The sequence below is a fragment of the Lissotriton vulgaris genome, chromosome 12, assembly GCF_964263255.1.
Source record: "Lissotriton vulgaris chromosome 12, aLisVul1.2, whole genome shotgun sequence".
In the NCBI taxonomy this organism is placed as follows: Eukaryota; Metazoa; Chordata; class Amphibia; order Caudata; family Salamandridae; genus Lissotriton; species Lissotriton vulgaris.
The window spans coordinates 653,789,360-653,814,918 of record NC_141700.1 but is presented as its reverse complement, the minus strand read 5'-3'; the positions used below and the strand labels follow the sequence as shown (position 1 = coordinate 653,814,918).

The 25,559-nt window shown below is 42.3% G+C and overlaps 1 protein-coding gene across 2 annotated transcripts in view; it reads left to right on the top strand.

Annotated features, from left to right (window-relative positions):
• Positions 1-25,559, top strand: part of BANP (BTG3 associated nuclear protein) — a 990,655-nt gene that overhangs the window by 369,567 nt on the left and 595,529 nt on the right. For both annotated transcript variants that reach the window (XM_086945823.1, XM_086945822.1), the window contains one exon: positions 977-1,216. In XM_086945823.1, the coding sequence (XP_086801949.1) occupies positions 977-1,216 (240 nt within the window). The remainder of the gene's footprint in view (positions 1-976; positions 1,217-25,559) is intronic.

Genomic DNA, 25,559 nt, shown 5'->3' with positions numbered 1-25,559 from the left:
TATCTATAGAACATAAATAGTGGTGACCTAACTAAGATCTCGGCTCAGAGCAAGGATGCTTTTTTGCATAAATAAACCAGCATTACTGGGCCTTAGGCAGAAGAGCACTTGCTGTCATTGTGAGGTCAATACACGCTGAAACCTCTGCTTAGCTGCTTGCTGAACCCTTTGCGAGGAGGGATGTCCAACCTGTCACCAAAATGGGTACCTACATACTTTTCCTTCAGGTATCAGGGGTTGGATCATCCAATAGGAGATTCTTGGCAGAATTCACACACCCTAGAATCTTAGGTTAGGGAACGCATAGTAGGAGTATTCTTTCTAGAAAGTGTTTTATCTGCTCGCATGTATATCTTGTTTAACAGGATAATGGAACTGTTGATTCTGCTCACTGTCCTGATCTTGTTAATTACTCTTTTCTGCTTCTTTTTATTGATCATTGCAGCATGTATATTCTATTTGAGAAGTATGATGGTTCAATAAATATTGAAAATGCCCCTCTGTATATTCTTTGTATATTTCTCAGAAAGAGAGAACGATTGGCTGAACAAAAGGGTTCTAGATTTGTTACCACAATTCCTGGGAGAGACAGTGTTGACATTTTCTGTGTTTGCCCAAGCCATTTGCTACATGTCAAGGTTTAAGTGAGTTTATGGTGGTACTGTGAGCTAGCTGGCCTATAGGACAATATCTCCTGAGGGGTGCACGGAATCATAATGGCACCATCTTAAAGTTTGTTTCCTTACAAACGCCCAGTTCCTACTGGAAAGTGGAAACAACACGACATTAGTATACACATTAGATCACATTTTCCCTTAAAACGTGTAATAATGCTGATGGCCCAAGATTAAAGTACATAAGAGGAAATCAAGTTGACTACAGTTCCGCCTTCTTCTGAAGTGTTTTGTGCAATCGAAAAGCACTGTAATACAAATCAACATGCTGCGGTATTGCTTATCTGCTTTCTTTGTTTCAGAGGACTACCCAAATGGGACATGGCTTGGTGATGAAAACAACCCAGAGATGCGTGTTCGCTGCCCCATCAGCTCAGCAGACATGCTACACATAAGCACCAACTGTCGGACTGCCGAGAAAATGGCTTTAACGCTTCTAGACTACATCTTCCATCGCGAAATTCAGGCCGTCTCAAATTTGTCAGGACAAGGGAAGCATGGCAAGAAGCAGCTAGACCCACTTATGATCTATGGAGTGAGATGTAAGTGCTTCTATTACTGAATTGGGATTTCATAATTGGAAACATCTATGCCTTTTGAATGAGTTTAGCTCAAAGATTTAAATGAATGTGCAATATCCCTACTGATTCAAACATATTACACATACACATACAACATGGTTTACATAGATTTAACTATATTGAGTGACATAGTATTAAAGTGACATAGTATTAAAAAATAATAAAAGGTAAAAGGAGATAAAAAAGAAAGCTCATTTATGGGAGTTCTTCCAAACTGCCATTGTGAACATGCACAAAATGCTTATATTGTTTTGCACGTATATACCCCTGGTATTCTATGCACTCGTCTCAAAACAGAATTTGTCTTTGATTTGACACTCCGGTATCACCAAGGGTATCATCGAATGGAGTCCTAAGTTATTTCTCATAGTCCATCTTTTTTTATGTTTGTAACTCAAAGTTATATCACTTCACATTATCATTAGTTGTACTTGAAAACAACCTTTATTTTGGTTGAGTTGCAAATTGTTGTGTTCTCATTAGTCAAATAAGCCTAAGGATACATTTGAGTCTGATTGGACATATCTGATCCCTGTTTTGGGCAGACACATAATCCGGGATCGTCTGCCAGCTGATGACAACACCATTAGCTTCACAGGATACATGTTGCGTCATCACACATGGTTTCTGATGGGTTGTTTTTAAATTCCAGTTACCCCTGACGAAAGGCGCATTGCCCGAAATGTATTGGGTGGATATTACATCGGGTTGCTCAGATTTAAACATGAAATATGAGTTACCAAGCTGTTGGAAAAAGCCCGGAGGGGCATTCTGGGAGCATTAAAAGGTTTTACAAATCATATTGCCGCTGTTTGAATTTTCAATTGAAGAGAGACATACATGGAGTATAATGAAGATTTATAAGATTACTGGATTGTTTACTGAGTGAATTGACCATATGCAGTACGGCTTGAAATTGGTGCGTGATGACGCACCATTTAACCTGTGATTTTCATTTCGTTCTAATGGGACAGAGCACTGTTTGAGCATGCACGCAAAGATTTGCCTGGAGCTTCATTTAAATATGTTCTACATTGTTGAAATTAGAAGGGAAGGAGTGCGGACTACCTATATTTTGTTCATGTTTAAACCCATTAGCTTGGCATTTAAAGAAGACGGCAATTGTTAAATAGCAATGGTATTCCATAGTTGAGTAAGTCATGGACTAGATTTTCATCATTTCTTTATCGCATAAAGACTATCTTACAGATCAAGCGAGCAGAAGGAGATATTGGTGATTAGCATTTAAAATGAGGACCTTAAACAAGGAAGCAAAGAGGACTTGAGGTGGATCTTCAAGAAATGTCCTCTCTTTTATACTACACATTTTTTGGGTACTTCTTTTTGTTAAAGTATCCATTTGGGGCAGTTGTTCCAGTTGTGTAGGAATGCTACATCTCCTTTGCTTTCCTTCCGGAAGGGATCAGACTCTCTTTTTTTTTTATTGAATCTAATCTGGCGGCAGATGCAAATGATGTATAACTTAAAAGCCATTTCCGTGTTCAGAGAGCATTTTGAAGAGGCAGCAGCATTGACCCAGGCTTCCCATCACATTATGTTATTACATTTCTTGTTGAAGATTTTGAACCTAGGCTTAGCACAAAGACCATAAAAGGAAGGAAAGAGAGAAGAGGGGTTATGGGGACCAATAGCAGAAGATTGATAACCAGCAATTCATGTTCTGTAAATCCAGAAGATTAATGCTATTCGCAGCAGATTTCCACAAGCTCCCTGCTTGACTCAGTGTTGTGCTTGATAACAGCACATTATTTCTCCATCTATGAATACTCTTTCTTTCGTTAATCCAATTCTTATTTGCTCACTTTGATTGCTGTTGGTCTGCAAATTAAAATTCACCACCTTTACAAAATGCAAAAAAAAAATAAAAACTTGATGTCACCCGCAGTCTGGAATGCCACCTTTTGTAACTCCTCTCCTCCTCAGAAACTAAACGATGCTCCTGCTGATTCTGAAGTAGCATGAAGACCAACCTCTTCTCTGTAGTTTCTGCTTACCCCAATTGTTCACACCACCAGCCGGCCCCTCCACTGACCATGAGCTGAGAGAGCATATTCTACAATGTCCTTTTCCTCAACTCCTTGAATGACTAAAAAGTGTGATTTGAACTTTATGTAAAACATTGCTGACTTGCCCCTAGGTCTGTTCAGGTAATCAAAGCAGATCAATAAGATCCTTCGTCTTGAGAAGCTTTTGTGAGGAATACCAACAAGAATACTGGCAAATTCATGAAAAGAGTTTAAATCCCCCTTTTCTAAAGAGGGATGAAAAGACTTGTGTATTTCCCAGGATTCATCTCTTCAGAAAGCTGCATCACTGCATCAATATCTACCCATTTTTAAAAGAAGAAGCCAGGCAAGAAGACTTAATTCGCTAGCATTAATTTCTACAGGAAGTAACATCACTGCATTTTCCAGCATCCATCTCAAGATGAAGTGACTTTACATCTTGCTTTCTTCCTGTGTCAGTCATCTCCCCATGGTGCCAAACTGATCAAGCAATTGCATCAAAGGGCAGACATGGACAAGGTCATCTCCTCTTTGGGCAGGAAGGGTCACGGGCCAGAAACCCAGTTCCACTGCAGCCTACAAGGTAAATTACAATGCGCCTCATCCAACACCCCACCCTACCCCTTCCAACCCCACCCAGACCTAGTCCACAACAACACTCAGATGGCAACCCGACAACACATAGACTTGCTCCATTGACCACACAAACCCTCAAAGTAGCAAACACACGCTCCAGTTCATGCTCGTCAGTGCATGTTATATGGTACTGCAGGCTTGAGACATACACTCATCACTGACACATCCCTGATGCACCCTCATTGAAGATCTATAGGTCACTTGCACATTCTCATTATTCCTAGACATCCTTCACTCAAGAGACTGTACCATCCATCATGCAGATTATGCTCATACAAAAGGGAGAGGCCTCCCAATCATCTTTAAGTCCTCCTGGTCCTGTATCACAGGAAAGCAGGCAGCACTCAACTCCCTGAAGATCCTCACATGCCTTTTCCCACATTCCACAACTCAGTCCGCCATCTTCCTTCTCAACTCCAGCATCCTGACCAGACAGAGGAATCACTGGACAAATTCTCAAACAATCATATCCCTTCATACATCCAACTCACCCAAACCACCAACTAGGCACCTTCCTAGCAACTCAAACAAGAGACACCTACCTCAACCTTATTTACACACACTGTGTTGAACAGTATGCCATCCAATCCACGCACTCCAAAGGCCAAATCCCTGACTTCCTCTTCTCGAAACCACCAGCCTTCCAATGCAAGATTCCCATTCCCCCGGATTAGACCAATCAGCTTTCCCTCCACAACACCCTGCAGAGCGTCCAACCAATACCTTGAAGCCAACCCAAAAAGTAACAACAGACCGTCAGATCCTTCAAATACTTCTCCATAGGCAACTAAAAGCTCAGAATTAGTACTTGCCCTGCACCTCAACTTTAACACCCTTCAAAATGACTTTAGTGCATTTCTGGAAAACTATATGAACACCCACGCTCTAACTAAAACATGTAGGTGCAAGGTGAACCCATCTACACCCTGGTATTCCAAAGACCTGATTGATACTGAGCCCTCCATCTGCAGGCAGGAAAGAAAATGGAAGAAAACCACAAGTCCTGCTACCTCACACTACTGAAGTCCCTTCACGTATCATGCAGACAACTCATCATATCAGCCAATGGTAAGTAGTATATTTACACCATCAATGAGACTGCCAACCGAGGTAGAACGTTCTTTAAAACAATAAAGTATTGTATCAACCCCCTGCTTGACCGTCCCACCCCACGTTCCATGAATAGGTGCAATGCCAGCAACCACTTTCTCAATGTAATAATACAGAAGGTGTAACACCACATTAACAAGACTAAACCTGTTTCTCCTCTGATGCACACTTGTCTGCACTACATCCCACAATGGTGATCCTTCAAACATCTGCCCCTCAAACACCAGGATGACATCCTCCGCTCCCTCAAAGCCACCAACTATGGAAATGTCTTATTCTCCCCCTTCAACAAAGCCTCCATGGAATAGATCTTTGATGTCTGCTCGCCACTGTCGGTGCCTCCCTCACTCAAGGCATCTTTCCTGAACTTCACAAGACAGTTCAGATCCTCCTACTCTTGAAGAAACCCACACTAGACTCAGATGACCTCACCAACTATCAGCCCATCACTGATATACTCTTAATCAGCAAGATAATCAAAACACAGTCTCTAAACAATTTCAGAATCATAGCAATACCAATCATCTCCTCCACAATGATAAAACTGTACTTCAGATCACCCTGCAACACAAAGATAGCTATCTTACAAATCATAGAGGACGCGCCCTAACCACAGATAAAGATTACTTCTGCCTTCTGATATTACTGGGCCTCTCAGCAGCCTTCAACCCCTAGATCACCCCCCCTCCTTCAGCCATACTCTGATGCTGTGAATGGGATTCACTGGGAACTTTCTTCGCTGGTTGTCCTCGCATATAACCAGCCGACAACATTTCGTCCGTATGGGCACCTCCAGGCCCAGAAGATCACAATCCCTTCTGGGGTCCCCCCAGGGTTCTATATTGTCCCACATCATCCTCACCATCTACATAGAGCCGCTTGGGGCTCTAATCATTAATGACAAAATTAAAATTCACCAGTATGCTTACTCAACACCACCTAAACAGAATTCCTGCTTTTCCTTAAGAATAATAAGAAACAGCTACTTCACACATTTTTGAATGACATGAAACTGGATGAATTCTAACTCCAACTGTCAGCTAGTGCCGCAACAGTTGGTTTCACCCTGGACTCTGATCTCACCCTCAAGAAACACATGGCCAAGAAAACCAAGACTGCCTGGTACCTGCACCCAACTAAAGAAGTTGAAACTATTTCTCCCAGAAAGCAACTTCAGAACTGCTGTTCAAGCCCTCATATTCTTGTATCTGCATGATGGCAATGCCTTCCTCCATGTATTTTCACATCTGGGAGGTTTGGGGATGGCCTGCTCCACGGGCTCTCAGACGCCACACTAATCCCCTTAATGGGTATCCTTCAAGGCATTAAAAAATATGTTCACATCATCTCCTCCTGATGTAATTCCACTAGCTCCCTTTGCAGCCTGCATCACCTAAATAGATGAATAACTCTGCACCTGTAAGGCCAGGGATGGAAATTGCCACACGTCACGTAAGAGGGGGCGGGGTGCATTTGAATTGACGATGGAATGATTGGGTGCACATAAGATACATGGTTTGCTTATCCTGGTTGGGAGTTCTTCAAGAAATCTACAGTAGGGTTCGTAGATTTAAGTGCACCTGGACTTATTTGTTTAAATTCCATAAAGGTAGCCATTTAACAAAAATGATTGGTCCTAGCTTATGGCTTGTGAAGTTAAAGCTCTTTTTCTGAATGGTCCTTTTTGCCATGAGGGAAAGATAGTCCAGTTTCTGCCTTGGATACCTTGCACCAAGGACCTACAAAAATCCTTATTATGGGACTTCCACTCCACTGTTTGATCGATAACATATGACTTGATATCTATGTGCCAGTTGACAAATCGTTCATATTCCAAAGGCCAGTAATAAGTCGGATAAATAGATAAGTGCGGCATTGTGAGTGACTATCACCATCTACCCAGCTGATGAATAACAGTGGACTGATCCCAAAATTCACAAAATGTGGGCTGTAACACCGAGCAAGAAGATTCTGAAAGGTGTGCCGTCTATTTACTGCAGTAAGGATAAACAATAGTCCAGAACCTATTTCTTTTAGATAGTCAATTTAATCAACGCATATTCAAACATTTATAAATTCATGGGCGTTCCTTATATTCGCCCCCAACCATAAGTGAACTCAGTTACTTGGGATGAGAAGAACAAATTATATATCACTACAGCACCAATATTTCAACAGGAGAGAGGAAAACAATGTTTATTTCCTTGTCTCTAAACACGAAATTGATATTCTTTACAATTTTCTCATTACTTTGGAATAAAAGGTTGCCCCAAAGGAGCGTGTACAAAAAGAAGTGATCTAAAGGAAATGCAGTGAATCAAGAGAAGAAAGGAAATTCAAAGGAATAAACAGGGTATTTACATTAATTTCAATGATTACGGTCTTGCAATTTCCGTAATATAGCCACCTGGCCCATACAAAGATAAATAACAACTAGTCTCTAAGTAATATAAACACAACAGTCATGTCAAATGTGTGCACTTTTTGACAAAATACTGGGTCCAAGGTGAAATTGGTATCGTCAACGTTTCGACTCGGCTTAAAATCGTCCGGTGGGTTAAACCTGGACCATGCGAGTCTTCATCAGGACATTCAATAATGGGGCAACCAAGGGTTAAAGATGACCCCAAGGGTGTAAGGCTAGACTGCATATGTCTCCTACTCAGTCAAGACTGGACCCTTATATTGAGGATGATTCAATCGTCCCTCAAGATATATTGTTCAGTATAGTTGTTTTATTCAACTCCTTTTCTCTCTTTTTGTAGGCAGTTCTTGAGCAACTGGTCTCAGTACATCACTGCTCCTGTCCTCCGTGGATCAGGTAGCTGTATCGTTCTGCCGTGCTCTGCGTTCACATAAGGTTCCTGAGTCTAACCGCCACTCGCCGCAACGAGGAGCCCTCGTTGCGGCGAGTGGCAGTCTAGCCTTACACCCTTGGGGGCATCTTTAACCCTTGGTTGCCCCATTATTGAATGTCTTGAAGAAGACTCGCATGGTCCAGGTTTAACCCACCGGACGATTTTAAGCCGAGTCGAAACGTCGACGATACTAATTTCACCTTGGACCCAATATTTTGTCAAAAAGTGCACACATTTGACATGACTGTTGTGTTTATATTACTTAGAGACTAGTTGTTATTTATCTTTGTATGGGCCAGGTGGCTATATTACGGAAATTGCAAGACCGTAATCATTGAAATTAATGTAAATACCCTGTTTATTCCTTTGAATTTCTTTTCTTCTCTTGATTCACTGCACTTCCTTTTGATCACTTCTTTTTGTGCACGCTCCTTTGGGGCAACCTTTTATTCCAAAGTAATGAGAAAATTGTAAAGAATATCAATTTCGTGTTTAGAGACAAGGAAATAAACATTGTTTTCCCCTCTCCTGTTGAAATATTGGTGCTGTAGTGATATATAATTTGTTCTTCTCATCCCAAGTAACTGAGTTCACTTATGGTTGGGGGCGAATATAAGGAACGCCCATGAATTTATAAATGTTTGAATATGCGTTGATTGAATTGACTATCTAAAAGAAATAGGTTCTGGAGCATTGTTTATCCTTACCGCAGTATACCCAGGTCCGTATCCTTTTGGGTTACCCCATTTCCATTAATGTCTATTTACTGCATGCAGCCTATCCCAGATTGTATAATTCATGCCTGGCCCAGCTCGAATAATCTTTCACTCTGGCGCTTGTGCAAATCCTTCAACTCACAGGTAAACCAACATGGGTTTTTAAGAACCCACTTGATGTAATTCTCTGAATTTGAAACCTTCTCTTTCAAAAATGACATCTATATCCTTTGGTAAGGCTCAGCGTTGACAGACTGATCCTTCCTCTGGCCCTTTGTCAGCTTTGCTCATGTTGCGTGGAGGTAAAGTAAAGAATACATTGGCAGCAGCTGAATGTGAACATTTTCTACGAAGAATATCGCCTTAAGGGGGGACCTTTAACATAGAGCGCTTTATGTTGGTATGTCCTTTCATGCCCATAGGGTTGGAATTTCACAGTATCCCAAGTTTTATAATGTCGTTTCTTGCATCGCCTTAAAACAAACATACTTTGGCCGATTGACCCAGTGTGAAAGTTGTATTTAAAAAGAAATCAGATGTCATCAGATCTCTGGCAGTGACAGCTCAGGCCTTTCGTGCAAAAAGTTCAGTTTTAGTGTCTTTTTTTAAATTCTTTTGTTAGTGGAAACATTTTCCTTCCACTCTTTGCTGCGAAAGTCAAACAAGCCTGTATTTAATTGAAGATATTTAGGAAAGAGCAATGCCCAGAAGCCAGCTAGAATCACTTTTTCCAAAGGTTCATTGCTTTTGCTTATACACGATTTTTCTCTCCAGTTTTGAAATATTGCACGAATCCCACCACAAAAGAGACAGTTTTTATCTGCAGAAATATGCGGTTTCATTCGCCTGCTTTTCTGAGGATGATGATGGATTTTAGATGGAGAGACGTCTTTGTGGCAGGTTTACCTGACTCGCATGTTAAAAATGGCTTAAAACTTTAGATTTTTGCCCTCAAAATGAAGCTAGGAACTGCAACCTGAGAAATGTCTTTTTCTCTATGTTCAGCTTTTGAGTTCGTGGTAAGAGATGCACTTTAGGTCTACCGTCCAAAAAATAAAAATGTGTCTGGTTGAAGCCCAAGTACTGTCTGTGCTCGTATTTTTAGTCAAGAAGAACCTGCATGAATTTGGAAATTAAATGCTAGAAATGTTTCTCTAACACAGTCCATTGGCGGTGGAAAGATGAGGGTTTGAGTTCACCCGCTAGGTTTTCATTCGGTGACCCACTCGAATCCATCATCCCTTGAGCTCTGTGCTGGGCAGGCACTCACTGTCCCTTCAAGGCTCATTTGCCTCCAAAGTCAAGCTTCCCGCCCCTCTTACAGTACTAGTGGTGTTTCTAATACCTTGGCTCCGGGTTTTGAATGGGGTCTTGTTCCATTCAGAGTGCCTGAGTGTAGAGGCAAGTGCCTCGCTCCTGGCCAGATTAAGCAGAACACGATGAGTGATGAAGGAACAAGCATTGGCATAGCCAATATTTCTCGCCTTTGAGACCTTATAAGTGTTTAGCCATGCAGCACATTTTCCTGGGTGTTGTACAGCCAGGAATTGAAGAGCTATACTACTGTAGAGTACCCAAACGGTTAGATAACAGTGCATGCAGAGGGAGCTAAGCCTACCTGTAGAGTACCTGTATGGTTAGATAACAGGGCATGGACGGGGAGCGAAGAGACCACAGACTCAGAACCGTACATCTGGCCCTTTGGGCCAGACTCTGATAGATAGATAGATAGATAGATAGATAGATAGATAGATAGATAGATAGATAGATAGATAGATAGATAGATAGATAAATAGATGTGCTTGTCCGACGCTTCCTCTAAAACGGGGACAATGTATCCACTACTATGCAAAATACTAGAATAAATGAAGATAGCTCAAGACTAGAGTTCAAACTTAACACAACTCTGGAAAAGAAGCACATATTACTAATCTACAACCTATTTACCTCTAACCTTGGATTCCGGAGTATCGTGCTAATCACTGAAAAGCGCTTCAACACCTCATCAGGGTTAGTGGGCGCTAGATGGGTACAATTCTCATTTTTTTTGTGAGGTGTGGTGGAGAGGGCAGCCTTTGACAAGCCGAGACCGTCCAGGCTAACGCGGGTCGAAAGCTCACAGTACAGGAGCAGGGTGTGGATTCCAGCCTCCAAGCCAGACACAATAAAGTGATCTCCTTATATGGTAATGCTTCCTTTCTGTCTTTCGCTGTAGAGTAAAGCTGTAGGGCTTCTTTGAGCCCCTCTTGGGAAGGGCTGGGCGGGGTGTTGTTTGTATTTACCCCAATCATGTCAGACAAGTGGAGCCAAAACAGGATGCTGCGGGGAAAGGGGAAAGGGCTGGAAAAAGTCACCACTACGAGAGTAGTACGTTTTGTTCTACAGTACAAAATAAGATGTTTCACCTCCCCATACCTACCACAGAATCAATGTGGGAGGAGAGAAAGGCCACATTATGGAGGGCTGTGTGCATTCAGTCAAGGGCCGCACCCATAAATCATGTCAGCTGCAGTGAACACTCAGGCAGTCCCTTGCATGGCGCCGAGAAAGGACCCTCCCCTAAAAGGACAAACAGGGGGCATGTTTTAGCAGCAGTCTAGGGTTTTACTAGGGGTACCCTGTCCCTGGCACCTCTGTCTGGGACGAGGAGTCACCGCATACACCACTTCATAGAGGAAAAATAAAACTCCAGGTGGGACAGCTGCGGTAAACAGCTGTAGACTTCTGTCTTTGCAAGGCCTTTTGGCGCTATACGGAAAAGGTAAACAAACACCTCTCTCTCCAGGGCGAGTGAGACTCGAGGGGATATTTATGTGACTGGGTGAGGGGCGGTTTGTTAGCACGGCCGGTCCTCGTGAGTGTTGGTTTGAAGCAGGGACGCCTATGAGCAGTTCTCGTGCTTGAATGGTTGACTTAGCTGCTGCAGTCGTCGCGATTTAAGAGGGTGAGGTGTGTGCAAGCAGCAAACACACCCTGTGATGTGTTTATTTGCACGTGTCACACTGAAGGGGGCGTCTGCAGGGGCACCCCCCTCCACAGCAAGGCCCAATTTATCAGGGTTTTCTCTGCCGTGCGCTGCGCTGAGGGCCACAACGCCTTCCTTTTGATTTTTCTTCTGGTTTTACATTTTTCTGATAAATGGGATTTTCAAAATAAAACAGCTCACGCGGGTAATCGTGCTGCAGGTGCTCCTGCTGTGTTAAGCAGCTCTGTGCAGGGCAGGCATACAACAGCGCGGAGCCTAGTGAGGAATATGTCGAGGGTCACAGGTTTTTGAACATGACTAGAGCTTTAGATGACAGGTATTCTCAAGTATTGAGTGCTGGCACTTTGAACCTGAAAGCAAGAGTGTCCGCGCCTCGCAGAAGGGGTGCAAGATGTGCAATGGGACTGGGAGAGTATCAGCACTTCTCAGTGGGAAACACGCACTCTGGGAGAGTGAGTACAGGCATTTTTAATAACAAATGGGCACTCTTGGCTAGTGAGTACCGGCACTTCTCATTAATTTAGCAAGCACGTACTCTTGGATAGTGAGTACCAGTACGTTCCAGAAGCAAAGTGTTTGCTAATGATTGTCAAGGTTCCAAGATTCATACTATTGGAAACCAAATCTTTGCAAAGACGTCACTTGTGAAAAAACATTTGAAATAATAATAAAAAGCATCAAAACATATAGAAACAAGCCTTCGGCTGAAAAAGAAGGCAAGGTTGTTTTGGAAGGAGCCTCGTACTGAAAAGAGTGCAGCACTCATAAAATGGGTGCTGCAAGAGCATTGAAAGCACGGTGTGCTGCGCTGGAACTTCTTGGCGGCACATCAAAAAAAATAATGAAAAGTGGACTCTCTAAAGAAGTTCTTGGCGGCACATGAAAATAATGAACAAGCGAGCAAATGAACAAGGGAGCAAATGCACTTGTGCTTGTGCTAGTATCCGCCTTGTGAGAGTGAGCAGCGGCGGCGCGAGAGCCATATGTTTTCAATTACCACGCGCGCCACTGCTCGCTCCCGCAAGGTGGATGCCAGCACAAGCACAAGTGTGCTTGAAAGGAGCAGACTGATGGCTAAAGCCATCCTAGGCAGCGCATGCACGCTGCCTAGGTGAGACCAAAACATGGTCCTCCTTAAAGACTTCTCATCTCTCACTATTAGGGCCAGGTTTTTTGAGCCCTAGAATAGTAAATACTAACCCGGTTTTTGGAGCGAGCAACAGAAATGCAGACAATCTCCACTGAAATGTATTACATGTACATTTTCCTTCCAAACATGTGTTGTGTATTATGAAACCTGAGTAGATTTTATATTTAGTGGTTTGATGAGAGCAGCTGTCCTCATTACTGCTGAGTTGAGCACACAGAAATAGTTTTACCTTTATTGGTTACCGCTTCCCTCGGTTCTGGTTGAGTGATAGGATGGAGAAGGTGTAGGGGTACTAGGAGAGGGCGGAAGGCACATGTGACCTCTATTCCAAAACATAGATGCATAGACTGGAAAACACTGCAATCGTTGCAGCATCAACCTGAATGGCTATAATAATATTGTTGCCACTGTCACCCGTATTCTTGTGAAAAGTGGGAACAAATCCAGAACACCTTTATAGGTCTTGCATTCTCTCTCCTTTCACTGGCCATGGGTCTAATGTGGACAGACCTTGAAAACCGCTTCCCTTGGGGGTCACAGGGGGATCTGCTTCGGTCCTAGAGTGTCAATTAGATTGGATGAGAAAGCTTCACTCACTAGTTGTGCCATGCTTCATCATCTGCAACCTCATCCCACACAGGTAAGATGGTACTACCAGGGCGGGCTCAACCTCATCAAGAGGGAGTTCTTGATAAAAATCTAACTGGACAAGCTGGGATCCAAACTATCTAATGACAACTAGTGGGTGATGCTTCCCCGTCCAATCTAATTGGTACTCAAGGATCAGGATATTTCCCCTTGTGACCCCACGTGGGGATTGTTCAAGGTCTGTTCATAAATTAAGTGGTATGGACTTACATTCACCTTAAACTGTCAGCCATCGCACCTTTTTATGTGGTTACTTTAATTACTGTGGAGTGTGTGTTGTGGCGTACCTCCACCTCTCCCTTTGTGTTACATGTCATGGGTCTAATGTGCCAGATTCGGAGCATTGCCCAGACATTCCTTGCATTACTGCTGCCACCCTCAACATTTTACTTCTCCTAGCACCATTATAATTGTCCCAGCATTCAGTTTGCCTTTTTGCCAGTTTTTGTATATATTTTCACGTTGGGTGAAATGGGTGTAATTCTTCTGAGTCTCGTCACAGGAATGGTTCAAACACCTTTGCTAAACTCTCTATATCTTCCTTAGAGGTTTACACTAGAAGGCGAATGGTGTTGCATTGATGCATGTTTTTCAGCCTGCTCACCTGATCTTCCAGCAGATTCAAAGAGACAAGGGAACACAATTGGAATGTGACAGATTTCGAGCCTCTGTAAAATAGTTGCATTATTAATTGTCTACTCTAGCATTTCTACTGTCAAACTGGCATTCTATTCAGCATCTCCTTCGCCAATCAGAGCCTCAGACTTGCTTGAGCTCCAGTCCATGTCGGTAACAATACAGGAGGCCCTAATGGCTCCAGTAGTGTGCGAGGGTCCGACCTCAATCCCGAAGTGGGTAAGGGAAGCTAAAAAGGCAACCATGGCTTTTGGAATTCACTGAGGTTCCGCATCCTACACCGCCACACTCCAGATACAAGCAAACTGAACTCTCGCACAATGCTGACCAATACAACTTCTTTGAGTGAATTTCTTAATCAAGACACGCTGGAGATTAGGGAGGCACTTTGTTTATTCTTTTCTCTATTTCAGTGTCTCGTGAAATATTACATTATGTTCCTGGATTGAATCTTTGTGCTCTGAAGTAGATGTACAGTTTCTTTTCAAGACCTTAACAGTTTTGTAAGTGTAAATGCATTACAGATCAAAATGCTCAAACAATTCCATGTATGCATAGGGTCCTATACACACTGGGGAGAAGGCTCAATCAACTAGTAAGAGATAAAAGGGACTATCAGGCTTTGTCCTCTCTGTGCAGCACCTTTCTTCCCTTCTCGGGGAATGCCCACCACCCACATCACAAGTCCTTATCCACTTTCTTTGCAAAAGTTAAAAACCCCTGAACCTCCATGTACAGGTCCTTGTCCCTGACTGACTCAGGGGGCCTCCTTATTTAGTAATCTTTGAGACCATGACCCCTCCCCTACCCGCCCCACCGCCCCCTTAACTCCTGTACTCCTGTTCCTCATCCTGTTGGTATTTGGGGGGATAGGTGTGGGACCGAGTGGCGGTTTCTCCCTTGTCCCACAGTAGTTTGGAGGTGTAATGGGGAACACGCCCTATTCCTTGTAAAAGGCCATCCCTCCCTCCATCTTCATGCCAGTTTGAGTTTGGAGGATGGTGACATTAACCAGACACCTCTCTGTGGCTGATGGAAAGGGGGGGGTGGGTGGGTCAATTCTGTAACCACCCTCTTGACCTCCATTGTCATACCAGCTTTGTTAGCTGAAAATGCCTTTTTATGGGGTGGTAGAGGTATTGCATGTTGGTACATGTACACACTCTCTTTCTGCTGTTGCAGTCTCGACTCCCCATATTGCCTGATAGCGCTGCTGCCATGCCTTAAAGTCAGCAAAGTATTTTCTTGGCATCTAGGAGCCAGTATTGCAAGGAGAGGGCAGATGAGATGTAGTTGTATTTAAAGGCAAATTGGGCAAGTGGGAGACACTGGAAGAGGCTGTCAATCACTGAATCTCAAGGAGTCTTAATTGGTAGAAACCAAAGCTGATTGTTGTTTACCTGAGGAGTTGGAGAGAAAAAAGAGTTGAAAGTAAACGTTAACTTATACTTCTGAGCTTTTTGAGGGGATACGAACAATGGATACAGACCACAGGCATGGTTTGATGTCAGCGCGGTGGATGATGATTAGAATTCCAGTCTTGTCATTTTGAGCTTTTGTAATAGGGAATCTAGGGGTGGTAGAAGTCATGCAGTCTGAGTGTTGGGCAAGTACTTGTACAAATGGAACCCATCAAAGTAGTGGATGTGATCAAGTGGTGATGTCTAGGAACGTGGGAAAAGAGAGAAGCCCTATGGCATATCAAAGTAAATGGGTATTAGAATATCGATAAGTCTAATCAATTGCACTCTGTTTGATAGGAAAGGAGCATGCATGATATAGCAGACCAATGATCTAAGCAGCGTTCACGAGGTTGCAGAGGATGAGATATTTTGTCATGTGAAAAGTGGCTCAGCCTAATGAACATAACAGTGCAATGCTGTTATTAGTCAATGTGACAACTGACGTAGTTGATGGTGAAGTAGTGAATGGATTTAGTGTCTCTGTCAAGGTGTAAACATATTTCATATTAGTTAAATAGGTGGTTCATCTCAATAAGATGTATTTGAATAGTGGCAGAAAAGGGAAAAAAAAGAAATGGATAGTTCATGTAATCAGTGAGATTTAGGGTTGATTTTTTTAGTAAGGGGATTACTGAGAGATAAGAGGGGGGATTGTTGAGAGATACATTAACAGGCTTGAAAAGGATGTGCATGAGGACATTGAGAAAAGTTCACTAACCAGGGACAGTGGGGAATGGAATAAGGGAGAGAGATGCATATTTTGCCAGGGTTGAGCAATGAATCCAGACTGCTTGAGTGTGGTTATTATCAAATCTGTCATTTGTCACAGGCTGGAACCTTAGATATTGGCTTCCTGTCTAGGGAAGAGTGTGAAACCATAGAAAAAAGATGTAAAATAATCAAAACACGTAATTTAAGCAATCAACGCTGTCAACATGTTTACTCGATTGAACAAGGAGGTGCAGATGTTGATGAGCATACTTAATTCATTGGTCAATCAATGTGTTTATCAGTAGCAGGTGGAAAGCACATTTACTTCATGGCACTTATATATGTGGCATGGAAATTATAGATTTACCTTCAGTGGGCACCACCAATTTGGCCTTGGCTCTGGGATCACCATTTGGCATTGTGCGTGGTTGAAATCATCCAGTGACATGCTGGTCACACATCACAAGGTTGCTGACTTCCCCCAAGAAATGGAAAATCTATTCCACCTCTAGACAGATGCATCTGTATTTGATTTGATTAGAGGAAGTCATATGGTATTCCCCCAGGCGAGGCTGTCAACCCAATGTATTCTGGTTGCTCTGAATTAGGGGCTCGCTTACTTATATTTAAAGGCTTAACACTCCTTTGTGGGTTTTCTTAATGTCCTCATCAGAAAATTATTAAACGCTTAACTGAGGTGGGGAAACCACTGCACCCTCATGCCACAAAGCCCTTTTAAGTGAAATAATTGGGTTGTGTCTTCTGTGAACTTGACTTCATTCAGAAAAAATGATTTACCATTTCTTTTACTCGAGATACCCACCCTAGTTCATGCTTATTTACTATGCAGCAGTATGTGTGAAACAGTCCTGAAAATGATTGTGCGCATGTTGCCCAAAGAGTATAGGATTATCTTCTAAACATTGTAGGACTCCGGGTAGCGGTATCCAGAACCATAGTCTCTCGGATACATAACTATGGTTACTGTGGTACAGAATTAGGGGAGGTAGATATTTGTATATACATTTTCCAAGGAGTAAAATCTTATTAACCTGTCTGCAAATATATAACTTAAAAAATGTCTTTTTAGGCACTGCACTCATTAATTTAGGCATGCAGCCTTTTTCTGTGTCTGAAATGTGCAGTACTTTCCTGCATACCTTGGCAAGATCAGCTCTCCCGCCGGCCAGCGGATAGTGGAACTTTCACTGCAGCCAGTTAACTTTAACAGAATGGATATGTGTGGGTTGTGCTCTAGTAATGGGTTGGCAAACAAAGGGCAAACATTGTGTGTTGGTGCTCAATGCTGCTTCCAGCTTTAGTTCATGGCATGGAATTAATGAAAGCGTTTCTGGTACAGCACACTATATGCAAAAGTGTTCTAACAAGGAACAGTTCATGGACAGACTTATGGCTCTGATCTCCAATGTTATGCTTAAATCCAGATCAAATACAGATTCTTTAGGGGGATGGCGACAACAACATGAGTTACTTTTCAGATGTGTTGTCAATAGAAGCACTGCTTCATAGGCCACTGTTAGTCTGGCACTGGGCATTAGTCATATGTTTGTCTGTAAATATTTGACACAAAGTTAAAAGGCATTCATTTACTACTGTGGGCTGTTCGAGTTGATTTTTTGCAGCTTTAGTCTTATTTTTGTAACAAATAAAAAGGTGAGTATTCCAAGGAATTACTGGCAGGTGCAAGACAAGGCAGTTTGGGGAGAAGATAGTCTTCTTCTGGAGTTTGTTTATTGACTAGGAGTATGGTTGTCCGTGCATAGTATGCACTGCCCAGGAGGTATGTTTTTACATACCTTAACAGAAACACCCATACCGTGGGGGCTACAAAAGAAAGAAAAGGGGAAGAAAATTATGTGGCAGTCCGGTAGGAAGTGCTTGAAACAAGGAGGAAAAAAACACCACTATTGCACAGCTAAGTCCCAGAGCTAGCAAGAAATATGCTGCCATTTACACGAGGCACCTTACGCATTGGGGCGCAGATAGCGGCATGTAAAATACATTTGACAAAGAAATGGTAGTGCTCAGAAAGTCGATCCTGCCTGAATTTCTGTTCCTGTGCAAAGTCCTCTGGTAAATTAAAGTAGAAAATGTGCCCAAGTGTAAGAAAACCAAGTGAGATTCATCCCCTTCGTGCCACTCAAAGTCTGCCAAGTAATCACAGAGGTGTCACCCGAATCGTCTGGCATCTTCTCACTCTGAGTAGTCCTGCCTTTTGCCACAAATGGCCCCAAATTTCCTAGGCTGTCATTAACCCCCAAGCAATTGCGGCTTTCAAGAAACGTATGTTTTAGATTTACCAGATACTACCGGCTCCCTCTGGCTTGCCTTTGGACCCCACGGAGTTGCAGCGCAACCAGTAGCACTTCAGCTGGCAGGCCCTCACATGACTTATTTCTCAGGCCCAATCCTACCCCTACCATAGCTGGTCGAGACTCCCAATCCAGCCCAAGGGTCCACTCAGATCCCTTTCAATCATGACACCAGGTTCTGACCCTAAATTGATGTCAGCCGATGCCAGCCCTGTGTTGCACCTAGAAATAACTAAGATGCAATGAGCGGGTGTACTGCTCCACCTTCAGCCTTGGCCTCACTTAGGTTTCAACTCTGAAGCGGGCAGGGCATGCTTAATGTTCCTCACAACACTGATCATTAGGAGGCAAAGAATCTGCTCCCCTTCATTTCACTTGTGAAGGGCTGTGCATAGACTTGCAAAATGATGTTGGGCTAGATCCTTCACTAGAGAAAGAGCTGAACTCACCACCTTATTATTTACAGTAAATTTATTAACAGAAATTATTCAACCAGGTCCTGCTTCATTTGTCGGTACTCCCATTTAACAATGTCCTTATGGACACTCATGGCCCCTTGGTCTAAGCTATGCTCGGCCCCTCCGGTCAGCTGACCTGTGGCCAGATGGCACAAGCCAGCCCCTGGTGACCCCCAACTTGACGCCAAAACACCGAAAGCCTGAAAACCTTTTGGTGCAGCCATCCATAATTACAGCCATTCTGAATACTTTTCCTTCGAACTCACTGGATTGGGAAGCAAAACATACTGCTTTCTTTGGTAAGAAAATGTTTCCCTCAACTACTTCGGCTTTACGCTCTCTGAATGTGTTTTGATTTCTGGAAAGGTACACCCTGCCTTATGGGACATGGCCAACAAGATCTTGAAGGCACATTTGGATGCAATTAGTTGGGATCGCATTAGATGTTTAAGCATCCCTTATAGTCATGCCCTTTGATGGCTCTAGATTGTTTGGGGTAGAAGACAGACTTGGTGCGCAAATGATTCAAAGCTAGTTGTGGCAGAGCTTGATTATTGAGGTTATTACCCAGCCAGTCAATTCCACCAACAGTATGAGACATGTAGCTATTCCAGGAGTTTAGCATTCTGGCAATGCCATCCTTCTCAGATGGTGTAACAGCAAAGTCAGCTCTTCTTGGGCAGAGGGCATGGATGTGGACAGAGCTGTTCACTCCAGAAGGTACTCTCCTCCTATGCTGCAATAGTCACCAGGCCACATAGGTTTCCCTGTTTAGCCTACTCTCAGTAGGTGAGGAGCAGGATTCAGCTTTTCTTCACCAGCTGGAATTCCATCGCATCAGGCTGATGGGTTTTACAGATTGTACAAAGGGCCATGCCCTACATTTCATTTCTTCTCTGCATCATATTCCCTGATGCCACAACAGTTTGGCCGACCATGCCTTAATCTTAATGCAGAAAGTGCCATTGAATGAGTGTTGGAGCCTGAGAGGGGCAAAGGATGTTTCTGTCCCTAATTCCTCATGTTGAAGAAGTGAACACCTTTCTGAGAAAGGACACGTTCAAGATGCTTATTCTGGCGCATGTTTTCTCTGTTTTGGATCCTGGAGGCTGAATGGTGACAGTCTCACACACCCTTCCCTCCACTTCACAGTGGGGTTGGAACACTTCCAATTTTCCATACTGCCCTTCTGCCTTTACTTTGCCCTGCCGGCATACATGAAAGTGATTACCTTGGTGGCATCTCATTTAAACGTTCTGGGATATGTGTAAGCCCTTACCCCGCAAACTGGCTGCTCAAGGCAGGGTCACCTCAGCCAGTCGCAGACCTCCTCTGGACAGTGGCTGCCCCCCTGACCTGCTTTGTAATTTTCATCAGTGAACCAAAGTTACACCTGACTCTACTCTGCGGTTTCATTCACCAGATGCACATCCCCAATGGAATCTAAAGTTTTAGTGGGACCAGCACTGGGGTTTTCCTGTCTGACTCAGTACATATCTCATGTAGTGGCTGTAGAATGCCTTTTCAATACAAAGGGATTTGGAGGTTTTACCAGTCAGTTTAACCTCCTAATTCAATACTAAAGCACACAACAGAACTGACCTCTGTGGTGTGTATGACATGAGCACTGGAAATAGGAAACCTAAGCTGTGTTTTTGTTTTTATTTAAGGGCGAAAGCCCTTACCGACCCAGTGAGGGACATGCTTCATCATCAGACCCCTTACAACCCCCATCCAAATAGAGAGCATGTTGAGCTACTACCCACCTACTGTATGGGCATCTCCGAGAGCTGCATGTTCCTAAATGTATGAATTGCTACGCCACTCATATGGTTTTCCTAGTGGATAGGGACTAACTGAAGTGTTTACATGAAGAGGGGATAATGTAGTTGGATTAAAAGTACCTTCTGAGTGTAATAAGGGATTTTTATTAAACTCTGCAGTGGTAGAGTTAAAACTGAGTGGGGAGTAATTCTACCCACCGATTGAGGTCAACATGTTTCTGTCTCTATGATCCTTTGACAAGGTATCAATGGTATTCTTCAGGGCCAAGAACACCCCATTTGCTATTGATGGAGACTTTTTTTTTAGCACTGATTATAGGAAAGATATTAAATGATCCATCCGGCATATGATGTATGTCTTCATGTTGGCCAATCACCTCAACAAGCTGTGATGTTTGCTTGTAAATAAAAATAAAAAAAGTGCACAAAAATAAACTGCTACACAAACAAATGATGGACCTGGACTCGAAACAAGCATCCTGGGACCGGTTTCTGGGTATTACCCTTCATCAGCTAGGCTAGCTTGTTCCAGTGGCACAGTGAGCAAGGGAGCCACGTCTGGGCATACCCATCCCACTTAGGGTGAAAAGTCCTACGCAAACAAATAATGGTCGGATTGCTGAATAAATCATACATTCACCCCCAGTCAAGAGATCTAGGTTAAATCCATTGTTCTTTTGCTCACAATGCCAGCCCAGTTTCGACCCAGCCGTATGCAAATCAGTCTTGACCCGTTCTGCCAAGCCAGGTCCTCCCTGGACCTGAAACAAGCATCCTGGTACCGGTTTCGGACATTCAGCCTTCCCTTGCTCACTGTGCCACTGGAACAAGCTAGCCTAGCCCAGATCTCTGTACTGGGGTGAATGTATGACATTGTTCTGCATTCTGTCCATCAGTTGTTCTTTTTGCGTTTGTCACCCAGAGTGGGACGGGTATGCCCAGACGTGGGTCCCGTGCACTCCATGTCACTGGAGTCAAGCTATCCTGGCTGATGATGACTGAAAGCCCGAAACCGGTCCTAGGATGCTTGTTTCCAGTCCAGGGAAAACGTGTCCTGGCAGTTCGGGCTGGACTGTTCCCATTGGACGCAGAGTCAAGACTGATTGCACATGGCTGGGTCCAAACAGGAAAGCATGGTGAGCAAAAAAACGATGGATTTAGGCCCAGATCTCTGTACTGGGGTGAATGTATGACATTGTTCTGCATTCTGTCCATCAATTGTTCTTTTTGCACACAATTAAACTGGCAACATAGGTCTACATTTCAGTCTCATCTCGTGATGTAACATACCCAAAGTGTAGTGATAAAGACAGTGAACATTGTTGAGTGAGGTAACGTGCATGCTTTTTCACCAACCAGTATATTAACATCATGCAAGTCTTTCTGCAACAATTGTGTTATTCATTTGCATTCTCGACATAGAGATATATAGGTCTTGACACTGAAAAGCAGTATCCCAAATACTAGTCATTCTTATAATTACTCGTTTAGATTATTTAGTCCACACTCAGAAGAACCAAATTCCATACTACGAAATTCAGTAAACACCACCTATGCCTTGAATTAACAAAAAAAATCCATATAGAAACGGCAATACAGAAAAATCAAATATAAAGAATGTGAGGTGCCCACACAGAGATTCGAAGTTATAAAGAAATATTATTGTAAATAAGTTTTATATATAAAAAACACACATAAGCAATACAGTGCATATATTTTTGCTGCTCAGCTTATTACACAAACAAATACTTTAGACAGTACATAGTGTATTACAAATTAACTGAAAATTGCAAAGAGACCACAACTTCATGGAAGAGTCCATAGGTGAAAAATGAAAGATTGTGTGTTTTAATCCCTTCCTAGATGCCAGAAAGCGTTGATGGTGTTTCGACCCCCAAAAGTCAAAGAGTCCTCATCAGGACAGATAACAGTTTTATGAGCGAAGCCAAAGAATCTGAAAAAGTGTGCAGAGGGCACTTTTAGTGAAAAATAAAGGAACAGAAACCCCAAATCTGTAAAAATGACCACGTTACTTACGTCAAGAATATTAATGAAGCTATGTGCTAAAATTCAGTCTAGAATCAATCCTTCCACAAATAAATCAAAACCATGTCACCTATATGGGACAAATAATTGCAGTTGTTAGGAAACCTGATACTAGTATGAATACCCGTGCACCAGGTGAGGCAAACTCGGCCACATGAAACGGAAGGCGACCAAGTAGACAACATCTGTGTTAAAAGAAAGGTGTACAGATTTCTTTTGTTGTATGCACTATATCATAAGGTGCCCACAGGCATTATATTTTGGCCATATCAGATGTTGCTTCATTATTGTTTAGTCATAGTCACAGATATGTATGTAGGTAGCTACTCTGTTGTCCCAACAGGACTGTATGCTATTCCTGGGTGCAATTGCTGGCTTTACTCAGTACATGTTCTGATATTTTGATATACAATAAATACAACTTGAGCAAAAAAAGAAAGGTGTTTATATGCACATATGCATAATCTAAAATGAAAAAAAATTCACAAAGTCAAACTAACGAACAAACGTGTTGGTCGATATATAAACAGCTGCGGTTGTATCAAGCGTGATTAACTTAAGCAGCTATCACTTCAAATAGGCGTATGAGGTAATACCTTTAAAAGCATTAAAACACCACTAAACTGTCTTCCCAGGGTAGTCACAATAGAATTCAAGTTACATTACAGTGTCTCCTAGAAGAGAGGAAACCAGTTGACAGTGTAAACATATCTTTTAGCAATATTGACAAAATGGCCCCAAAATCTGACAGCTTATAAAAAAGAGAGGAAACTATTTAGCGCAACCACTGGCCAACAGCAAGATGTGGGAAACGTGTCTCTATCCAATTAGACGACCTCTATCACGTCAGCAAATTGACTTGTAAATACACCTTCTTGATAGAAAATGAAGAAGAAGAAGAAGAAGAAAGAAAGATAGAAATGAAAGATGGCAATTGGAGTTCCCAATAGTTCAAAATGCAGAGGTCAGTGCAATTCATACATCATTGAAGAGACTAATAATCTTAACAAATCAGTATGGTAAAATATGGCTGAAGATTGGAAATACAATAACGCTTGCAATATGCAAAGCTCGAAGTACTTTACTTAGACACAGCTGGAAAGACCATATAAAGAATCATTATAGAATATAATAGGAGGAGTACCCCTTAAAGGGTTACAAATGCCAGAAATAACAAATATGCAAAAATGTACAGAGGCAAGAAATGTAAAATGTAAAAGATTACAGATATGGAAAAGTTGCTATTTACATATTTTAAAATGAGGCTTCACAGAATAAACATCCTTAAATTCATAATTGTAATCGGTTGAGCATAGGAAAGGAAGATTGGACACATATACATATCATAGTAATGTCACAGAGTTGCACTTTCCATTGTATTGAGTCTTTTAGTAATGCTTCCACATCTGAGAATTCAACATTTGGCCCGATTTAGAATGGCTTGAGTGTCTCCTACACAAAGAGGTCTCTTAATCAACTCAATGATTTTCCATTTCATGTCATTCGCAGAATGATTGAATTTGAAAAAAATGAGAATTCATTGGAGCAGAAATGATTTTGCAGCAGATTCTGCTTTTATCAAATCAAAACTAACCGGTAACCAGGTATAGAAAAGGCGCTCTACTGAGTATCTAGGTCACAGTATTAATTCAAGTTATGTACAAACATGTGCTCCCAAGGGAAGAAGAGTTGGTTACCAAACAACTCTACCTCTGTCTGCACGTGCAGGCAGTATAACAAACAAAAAGAGAAACTGCCCGAGCACACAATTAAAAAGTTCTTATTGTTTTTCAATGTCCATTGATTTATTCTTCTTCTGTCCAAAACGTATTTCTTTCAATTGGCACAGCATTCAGTTCGTTTATCCAAATCACATAGTATAATGTACATTATACTATGTGATTTGGATATACGAACTGAATGCTGTGCCAATTGAAAGAAATACGTTTTGGATAGAAGAAGAATAAATCTATGGACATTGAAAAACAATAAGATTCTGCTTTTTTGTTGTGATAGAAGTGACTTCATCTTCTGCGTAGTTTGTCTCACATAAATCAAATTGCACGGACACCAGATGGCATATACAACAGTTTGAGAATTACAATTGGTATGATTTTTTTATATTATGTGTAATGTCACACTGGATGAACTGTTTGGTGTTATTAGTTGAGGCACACATTATACAATTCACACACTGGAAATGACCCTCTATTTTATTTTGGCCCCACAAAGAGGCTTGATCAGATGGAGTTGTTTTGGGGATATCTGGATGGACCAAGTGGTCTCTTAAGTTCTTTCCTTTCTTAAAGGAAAACAAGGGTAAATCTTTTGAAATGCCTATTGCTCTAATCAGAGGCCAATGTTTCTTCACAGTTCTGGTAATAACATTACACTGTGTGCAGAAGTTCTTAACACACAAAATCTTTTCCATAGTTTTATTAGCATTAGGAATCGGCAAAAATTCCCTGTGGTAATACCAAGCGCATTTCAAAGAGAGCTTTATCAATCTTGTGGGGTAGCCACGGGCCTCTAGTTTCTTTGCTAAGATGTAAGCTTCACGGACTTAGTCATCGTTATAGATTTGTAATTTCTTCTTATACAAAGAAACTGCCCAAATGGGTGGCCTTCCTTAAGGCCCCTAGGATGGTGGCTGGTATACTGACATAAGGTATTACAATCAGTGGACTTGGTGTGTAGCCTTGTAGCCATTTTACTCTTATGTACCAGAATAGCAAGCCACAG